Below are 9,381 nucleotides of genomic sequence, written 5' to 3' on the forward strand. Positions count from 1 at the left end.
ATCACATGTAATAATGTTATTTAGTTTTAGTTAAAGGATACCTTTTAATCCACCGTAAATTTGTAATTATGTGCCTAAAGAAACAAGTAGAATTAGAAACATCGGTTACTTAAAACTAAAGTTGTACTTGTTTGACATTGTGTAAGAAACAATTATTTTAGAATCAAGATTATGTTGTGCCTTCATTAACTTAATTATTTTTCAAGACTTTTTTATTTGGTAAGTCGTCTTCAAAATTAGTTAAATATTGATTAAAGTGTAATTAAATATATGGATTTCAAATTGGACAAACCTGTCATGTCCGAATTCCAGACCCCAAAAAGACACAAATATTAAATTGGCTCCAAAAACCTTTTTGCGTTTCTTTTTATTATTTTCAAATTTGAAATGTGAAACAAGGGTAAGACCGTCATTTCAGTTTTCCCGCAAACTCCATTTTGCCGCAAACCAAGCTGGCTTCTCTCTCCCTCTCTATGAAGCGCATGATTAAAGACAAACCTCTCGACCTTTTACGTGGCGTTGTATGATTGGTTCATTTCACGTCGTTGGGATTGACAACGTCACCAACCAATAAACAAACACCAGTCACTCTCAAATTTCTCTCACTAATGTAAACTGCTTCTTCATATATGTTCTATCTTTATACTTTGGCTGTTTCTCTCTCTAAACTGTGTTTTTTATCTCACCGAAATTCCTATATTTCGCCTTATTTTCCCTCTGTTTTGCTTACGAAAATCCGACATACGTATCCAGCGATGCATGACCTTCCGATCCATTGCAATTTCGGTCCTTAATGCTTCGGTTTTCGACCTTAGTTTGACCCCTGTTTGATTCACTGAGTTGGGCAATCATTTTAGTTTAGAAAAAAAGAGAAAGAAACATGCTGGAGGCAATGGAGAGTTCCGTCAATGGCGATGGTTTCTCCCAGTTACAGAGCTATGGAGACAGTAGCGAAGAAGAGCTGTCGGTATTACCCCGTCATACTAAGGTGGTCGTGACTGGCAATAACCGTACTAAATCGGTGCTCGTTGGTCTGCAAGGCGTGGTCAAGAAGGCTGTTGGACTTGGCGGGTGGCATTGGCTGGTAATTCCTTGGAATTTTTTTTCCGTTTTTCTAGAAATGGGAGGGGCCTGGAGTTTAGATTTTATCTGGGAATTGGAGGAACTTGAATTTCTTGTTTATAAAACTGGGGATTTTCATAGAGTTATATACGTGAACTCAAATTTGGTTTTATTTTTCAAGATAATGTGGATTCCATTTGAGGAATTTTGAAAGTTTAAAGGTTTTTATAATCAAATAAACCTTTTGCTTTTTGGCTAATTCAATGGTTATACATATTGTCTTGGTGGTTTTTGCGCATTGAATCCTTTTTAGCGTATTTAATAAATTTTATTTTCTAATGAAACTGGAAATTTAGTTGTCTCTTGTCTTAGTTTGGTTCAAGTTTGATGCTTATACTTCCATCTAATAATAATAATAAGAATAATAATAATAAAAGGTTTCTTTATTTCTCAAAAATCGCAACTTCGGGTTCTCGGATGGTAGGTTTCGATTGCATGTAAGTTTCCGTCAATGGATCTGGCATGTTGATTTGTTTTAGGGATTGTACGATGCTGTTCTGATATTTGTAGAACGAGATTTGATTTCCTGGGGATTAATTTGTCCTTTCTTAAGAAAATAGATAAATTAGGAATTTATCTTATACTGAGCTTAGATTTTCAATTGCATGATTGTATTATTCATGTATTCTTGTTAGATTGATCTCAGAATGTTTCCCAACAAGAAACCCTTTTTTTTTCTTTGTTTTTCCATTGTTTCTTATGATTTTGGTTGCTGGAAACAATCATACTTTGATCTTGATTTTCTTTTTCTACTGTAGATGTGCTAGTGGATTGAAACACATTTTGACAGTGTCAATTCTAACTGATTATTTTAACAAAAACACTATTTTTTTTTTACTTCCGAAAATCTGGAAACTTGTCTCCATATGCGTCCCCTTATTGGACAATATTGGTAGATTAGGCATTCACCTTTTAGCTGATAGTGATATTTTGTTTCTCTACTCAATAAAACAACAGGTTCTTACCAATGGCATAGAAGTAAAACTACAGAGAAATGCCCTCAGTGTAATCGAAGCTCCTACTGGTAATGAAGAAGACGACGACATCGAATTTGAAAACGTGCAATGGAATGGATCAGACATGGGTGAGTTTGTTTTTTGACTTGTTTAATTCAAAATTTGCGTCTGCCTCTAAATTTTAGTTTCCTGTGTGAGTTTTTCAAGTCTAAAGCTTTCTTGTTGCCGTGTACTTTTCATTCAACTGTTAATTTGTTTAAAATTTCACTAGTAGGAAAGATATTTCTTTTACTTGTGCTGACTTTGGGGTACCGTCGATATTGTGCGTCTTGGGTCTTGTGTAAGACGTTTATATCTTGGAAGCAGAGTGCAGCAATTCTTAACGTTTTGATTGACTATTCTAATACCTAATACTTTTGGTGGTGTGATTTTGGATAATATTCTCTTCTGAGATGGAGTTCAGATTGTTGAATAGGATCCATTTCTGTTGCCACCTTTAGCTTTCACTATTTCTAAAAGCCTCAGTGTCTCATTTTCCTCATCTTTCTTCTTTTGGTCCCACTACACTTGGGTTTTTTTAATGTAGTTTGTTTGATCTTTCAATTTCCAGCATCTGATGACACTCAAAAGTCTCACAGATCAAGGCATAGAGCGCATAAATCGTCTGGGTCTTGTCACAAGACGATGAGTAGGTCTCTTTCTTGTGACTCGCAGTTGAAAGGGACTGTTTCTACATCGCGTGGGTCCATGGTAATTTTTTTTTTAAAACTGTGCTTTCTTTTTATACAATCTTCATTCTTCGGGCGTATTGCAACATGATGTTAGCTATACATTATATTGTTTCCCCTGTAGAAAGTTGACCTCAGCAAACTAGAGATTGCTGCTTTATGGAGATATTGGCGACACTTCAATCTTGTAAGTTTTCCATGGAGAACTAATTAATTAGAACCATGGATGCTTGCCTGTACCACATTTACCGCCAAAGAAATAAATGGTTTAAATGTCATTTGTCTTTGGTATTGCTAGGTAGATACTATTCCCAATCCATCAAAAGAGCAACTAGTTGATGTCGTTCAAAGGCATTTCATGTCGCAGGTAACTTACTCAACCGCCCTTGCAGCTTCTCCTTCTTTTGACTTTGTTGCTTAAGACAACTGTGTTATAGTTTTTTCCACCTCGTGACTGAAAAGTAAGGACAATTTCTTATTACACCATGAAAATGCCATCTATTGTTGCAGCAAATGGATGAGCTGCAGGTAATTGTGGGATTTGTTCACGCAGCTAAGAGATTGAAGACGGTTTGTAAATGAGCTGGAGCATAATGATGGGATTCAGATGCCTCTGAGTTTGGTTGTCAACATCCCAAGGCCGCTAACAGAAATGCAGGTATCCTAATGACGTGTTCTGTTGTTGGTGATAACTGTGATGTATTTGTTGCTTGTTAATCATTTCGGGTATCTCTGTCTGTCAAGTAGGTTTAGTAATTCACCGAGTTATAGAGGTTCTTCCATTTTTGTAGACCGTAGACAAGTTTGTGTAGATATTTGATTCCAAAACTTGGTTACAATACAAGACCTCTTTCCTTTCTAAAGCTTGCCTCAATCTTCACCATACTGCTTGTTGAATATTGGCAATATCCCACATTAGGAAAAGATAGAAATGGAGGGGGTTTGGTTTGTTATATATAGAACCCCTCCCCCTTTGGTTGTATCATCCCAAAATCTTCTCTTTTGTAATATTTCTAGAGGAAATATTAATTTGGTAGTGTCCGAGGACGTAAGCTAAATTGGCCGAACCTCGTTAAAACTCTGGTATTTTATTTCTTATTTGTTTGCTTTTATTTAATAGCTTTATGTTGGTTATATTTATTTAGTTATTATTGCTATAAATATCTAAGTGAGTTCTGTCTAGTTGTTGGGTTTTAAGCGGGACCATTGTGACCCCTCCAATTTAACTGGGAATTTTCTTAGTATAATTGTTGGCATAATAATTATCTAAATATTTCTGATAATATTGTTATTAATATTATCGTCGCTTCCGCAACAATTGGTATCCGAGCCAAGGTTTTGTAGTATGCTCTGTGTTTGCAGCTTAGTCTGATCTTACACATCAGAAACATTTCCTAAAGCTTGTGGGTATTCTGCATTTGGTGGCTATTAAGTAGAAGCTATGGCAAAAATGACAGAAGAAAAACCATCCATATCAACAACTTCCACTTCGTACATTTTGCCGAGGATTGGAACTGCAAATACGAGATTTGTAGTGGAAATTTTTGATGGAACAGGTCATTTCGGCATGTGGCAAAGTGAGCTTCTAGATGCCCTCTTTCAACAGGGTCTAGATATTGCCATTGAGGAAGAAAAACCAGAAGGGGTTGATGATAAAGAATGGAAGACCATCAACCGATTGGCATGTGGTACAATTCGATCATGTCTTTCCAGAGAGCAGAAGTATACATTCAGTAAAGAGACTTCTGCAAGTAAATTGTGGAAAGCATTGGAGGAGAAATTTCTGAAGAAGAACAGTCAAAATAAGTTACATATGAAGAAAAGACTGTTTCGTTTCAGTTATGTTCCTGGTACCACGATGAACGAGCACATTACCAATTTTAATCAGCTGGTGGCTGATTTGTTGAATTTGGATGTGACTTTTGAAGACGAAGACTTGGCGTTAATGTTGTTGGGATCGCTTCCTGAGGAGTTTGAGTACCTTGAAACTACTCTACTTCATGGAAAATCGGAAGTAACTTTCAATGAAGTAACTGCTGCATTGTATAGCTATGAACTACGCCGAAAGGATAAGTTGAAAGGTTCAGGTGAAGCAGCAGTGGAAGCATTGGTAACAAGAGGTCGTCAGCAAAGTCAGTCTAAGGGGAAGAGAAGAAAGTCCAAAGGTCGAGCTGTTGCCAAAGATGAATGTTCTTTTTGCAAAGAAAAAGGACATTGGAAGAAAGATTGTCCAAAATTGAAGAAAAAGGGAAGACTCCGCAAGATGCAAATGTTGCAGAATGCAATAGTGAAGCAGAGTCAGACTTTTCTCTTAGTATGACATCTTCAACATTATATGCAGATGAGTGGATCATGGATTCTGGTTGTTCCTATCATATGTGTCCCATTCGGGAATGGTTCTTTGAATTTCAAAAACTAGATGAAGGGGTTGTTTACATGGGTAATGATAACACGTGTAAAATAGCCGGGATAGGTTCAATTAAACTGAGGAGTCATGATGGATCTACTAGAATTTTGCGGGATGTACGATATGTCCCAAAGTTGAAGAAGAATCTCATCTCTTTGGGGTCGTTAGAATCTAAAGGCCTAGTTGTGACAATACGAGATGGAGTTCTTAAAGCAACTTCAGGAGCATTGGTGATGTTGAAAGGCATAAGAAAGAACAATCTGTATTACTACCAAGGTAGTACAGTGGTCGGGACAACAGCAGCAGCAATTACGAGTACCAAGAAGGACGCTGAGGCAACACAGCTGTGGCATATGCGTTTGGGCCATGCTGGTGAAAAATCCTTGCAAACTCTAGCCAAGCAAGGATTATTGAAAGGTACAAAGACTTGCAAACCTGAATTTTGCGAGCATTGTGTTCTGGGAAAACAACGAAGGGTGAAATTTGGCACTGGGATTCACAATACTAAAGGTATTCTGGATTATGTGCATTCTGATGTATGGGGACCGTCCAAGACTCCATCACTTGGAGGAAGACGTTATTTTGTCACCTTTATTGATGATTTTTCCAGACGAGTTTGGGTGTTTCCTATGAAGAACAAAGATGAGGTGCTTGAAGTTTTCCTTAAGTGGAAAACTAAAGTTGAAAATCAGACAGGAAGGAAGATTAAGGTTCTCCGATCAGACAACGGTGGAGAATATAAAAGCGATCCTTTCCTGAAGATATGCCAAGATTGTGGCATAGTAAGGCACTTCACCGTAGGTGGAACACCGCAACACAATGGGGTGGCAGAGCGTATGAATCGAACGCTTGTGGAGAAAGTTCGATGTATGTTATCTAATGCTAGATTAGATAGAAAGTTTTGGACTGAGGCTGTGACGTACGCTCAACATCTCATCAATCATTTGCCATCATCTGCTATAAATGGCAAGACTCCTTTGGAGAAATGGTATGGAAAACCTGCTACTGATTATGACACCTTGCGCATTTTTGGTTCTATTGCATATTATCATGTGAAAGAATCAAAGTTAGATCCAAGAGCAAAGAAGGCTCTATTCATGGGCTTCAATGCTGGTGTTAAGGGATATCGTTTGTGGTGTCTAGAGGCAAAGAAGACGATAATCAGTAGGGATGTTACCTTTCATGAATCTGCCATGTTGAATAAGGTAAATCCAGAAGGAGTGAGTAGTACTTCGCAGCAGGTGGAGTGTACTCCGCAGCAGGTGGAGTTTGAGCAGAGTGTGGTAATTCCAGCAAAAGGTACCACTAGTGATTCTTCATTGGCAGATGCAGAGTCAGATGAGGAAGAGGTTTCTACCCAAGAACCTCAACAGCAATCAGAGCCAATTGCAGTCAGAAGGCAGAGACGAGAAATTCAGAAACCTGCTCGTTTCACTGACATGGTAGCTTATGCACTTCCAGTTGTTGATAATATTCCATCCACTTACACCGAAGCCATTCAGAGTTTAGAGAATTATAGATGGTTAGGTGCAATGGAAGAGGAAATGCAATCTCTAGAGAAAAACAAGATGTGGAAGCTGGCACAACTACCAAAAGGGAAGAAGGCGATTGGTTGCAAAATTGAAGACACTATTGAAGTTTGTGTTATGAGAAGATGTTCGAAGATGTGGAATATCGCCAAGGTGGAGATTTGTTGAATATTGGCAATATCCCACATTAGGAAAAGATAGAAATGGAGGGGGTTTGGTTTGTTATATATAGAACCCCTCCCCCTTTGGTTGTATCATCCCAAAATCTTCTCTTTTGTAATATTTCTAGAGGAAATATTAATTTGGTAGTGTCCGAGGACGTAAGCTAAATTGGCCGAACCTCGTTAAAACTCTGGTATTTTATTTCTTATTTGTTTGCTTTTATTTAATAGCTTTATGTTGGTTATATTTATTTAGTTATTATTGCTATAAATATCTAAGTGAGTTCTGTCTAGTTGTTGGGTTTTAAGCGGGACCATTGTGACCCCTCCAATTTAACTGGGAATTTTCTTAGTATAATTGTTGGCATAATAATTATCTAAATATTTCTGATAATATTGTTATTAATATTATCGTCGCTTCCGCAACACTGCTAACTTGGAGATGTGGATTTCTTTTGGGGGGGGGGAATGTGTATATTCTTCTTTCTTGCTTTGGCTGCTTCATATTGGTATTATTATTTTAATAAATAATTTATATTTTATTGATAAGCAATTGCTTAGTGGATTTAGTTTGAGCGGCCCAATTTCTAATCAATTTGGGTCTCGGCATGGTTTGCAAAATGGGTAATGGAAACCAACTTGGCCTAATTGATTAGAGTGAATTTTGGTTAAAAATATCTTCACATTAAAATGGGTTCTACACGCATGAATATTAGACTCTGAAATATTCAACAACAAACCCTTGCTTTAAAATTGGTTATGGTTCAAATACGATGTTAGTCCCTGTACTTGAATAGAATTTGAGATTTAATTTATTTATTTTTAAAAGTTAAAAATTAAGTTTTATTTTATTGATTTTAAAATCTTGGTTTAGTTGTTAAAATGAGAAGCATTTTTTGTTAAAATTTGTCAATTTAAAACTGAGTTATCTTTTATATGATGAGACTTATGGTTGATAGTGACAAATTAATTATGGGGTTGAGATTTTTAAATTTAAAAAAATAGGGAGATTGAATTTTTAACTTCTAAAGTACAAGATTAAATTTGACTAATAACATATTTGAACCCTTAAAATTTTAGGAAAAGGAAAAGACTAAACAATAATTCAGGGTCTATAATGACATACAAGTAATTATATTGAACAAGTGTGTTTAAAATTTTCATTTTTTAAATTACGGTCTTTATTAAAAGAAAACATATTCATATGTTCAACTAAATTAATTTAGCAGGGAGAAATTATTTTGATTGGTTAAATTATGATATTAGTGTTGTGCTTATAGATTTAGGTCATGTTTTTTAATTTTGAAAAATTCATGGTTAAATTCGGCTATTTGTAAGTAACTTTTAGAAATGACATAATTTAATGATTTTAATAACAACTATTTTATAGGTATAGAGGCTAAAACTTAACTAATTATAGTGACTAAATTCATAGAGTAATAGCAGAATTAAGGTTATTTTTCTGTTTTATGATTTAGCTGCTCGTTTTAGACCTTTTAATTTGATAGTTCCAAGCTTGAACAGAAAAAGGCAAATGTAGGCGGCATCATGTCCAAAATTGTGGACAATCAGCTACCACTCAGACGTGTGTTGTTTAAATTAAATTAAAAGAGGTTTTCCCATTAATTGAGAAGATTCAGCCTGTTTTAGTCAAAGATTCATTCTCAGATTCCACAATTCTAGGTCTTTCTTTGCGTCCAATCTTTGTCTTGTTTCTTGAAATTAACAAGTTTGTGTTGTCAGATTTATGGCCCCAGGTAGTTGGTCAAAAAGATGAAACCAATTTTCGCTTTAATTCAACAAAAACTGCTTTTTTTATTATTATTTTAATTCGATTGAATCAACTTCCTTTGATGGCAGTTTGTAATTAAATCAACAATCATGGAGAAGTAGCATATGCTGATAGCGAGCAGTGTTGTTAAAAATGATATAAAAAATCAGTCTCTCTTTGTTATAATGATTCATGTTGTAGAGTTAGAAGGGATTCAGAAAGATGAAAAGTGGGAATTTCTTAACAATTTGCATAAAGTGTTTGAACAAAAAATGATTATTTATTCATGCAGTGTAGGTATTAGTAATGGCAAGGATCATAATTGAAGGTGATGAAAGGAAAGAAATTGCGTGAGTATTATATTATATTCAAGCAACGATTATTTTAAATCAGCTTTTTCCCTTGATGGCGGTAAAGGAGTTGAAAAAGAGCCTTCACACTGCTCTCATTTTCTTTTATACCTCGCGTCATCAAGCATTTACATAAAGGCTTTTTCAGAAAGAGTTGCCCCCCTCCCCTACTCTTATATCATGTTCAATACCAACATCTTCTAAATTGCATTATTATGCTTTGTTTCTTTTTAAATATTTTTAATTAAATTTTGTGTATAATAAATTTTGATTTTAGGGCATTTAAAATTTTCAATTAAAATTTTATTTAATTTTTATATTTATTATATGAGTGAGATAAATATTCATTTTCATATA

The 9,381-nt window shown here is 35.5% G+C and overlaps 1 protein-coding gene across 3 annotated transcripts; it reads left to right on the forward strand.

The window, feature by feature from the left end:
* Window positions 1-466: 466 nt before the first annotated feature.
* LOC121229447 (uncharacterized) lies at window positions 467-9,379 on the forward strand. Of its 3 annotated transcripts, none has more exons than XR_005927194.1 (7): window positions 610-1,084; window positions 2,080-2,206; window positions 2,689-2,828; window positions 2,931-2,993; window positions 3,105-3,173; window positions 3,317-3,464; window positions 8,967-9,379. XR_005927194.1 is itself a non-coding variant. In XM_041113860.1 (6 exons), exons 1-6 carry the CDS (start codon window positions 881-883, stop codon window positions 3,386-3,388), a joined length of 675 nt encoding a protein of 224 aa, XP_040969794.1. In that variant the 5' UTR covers window positions 467-880; the 3' UTR covers window positions 3,389-3,669. The 3 variants fall into 3 exon arrangements, 1 of the variants encoding a protein (XP_040969794.1); XR_005927193.1 differs by having other exon boundaries at window positions 8,972-9,349; XM_041113860.1 differs by lacking the exon at window positions 8,967-9,379 and having other exon boundaries at window positions 467-1,084; window positions 3,317-3,669.
* Window positions 9,380-9,381: the final 2 nt, after the last annotated feature.

Source organism: Gossypium hirsutum, chromosome A05 (assembly GCF_007990345.1).
Source record: "Gossypium hirsutum isolate 1008001.06 chromosome A05, Gossypium_hirsutum_v2.1, whole genome shotgun sequence".
In the NCBI taxonomy this organism is placed as follows: Eukaryota; Viridiplantae; Streptophyta; class Magnoliopsida; order Malvales; family Malvaceae; genus Gossypium; species Gossypium hirsutum.

Coding starts and splice junctions, on each gene's coding strand:
- LOC121229447 (XM_041113860.1), top strand. CDS start 881: ATGCTGGAGGCAATGGAGAGTTCCGTCAATGGCGATGGTTTCTCCCAG. Junction 2,829..2,930: donor CTACATCGCGTGGGTCCATG/GTAATTTTTTTT, acceptor TTTCCCCTGTAG/AAAGTTGACCTCAGCAAACT. Junction 3,174..3,316: donor AAAGGCATTTCATGTCGCAG/GTAACTTACTCA, acceptor CTATTGTTGCAG/CAAATGGATGAGCTGCAGGT.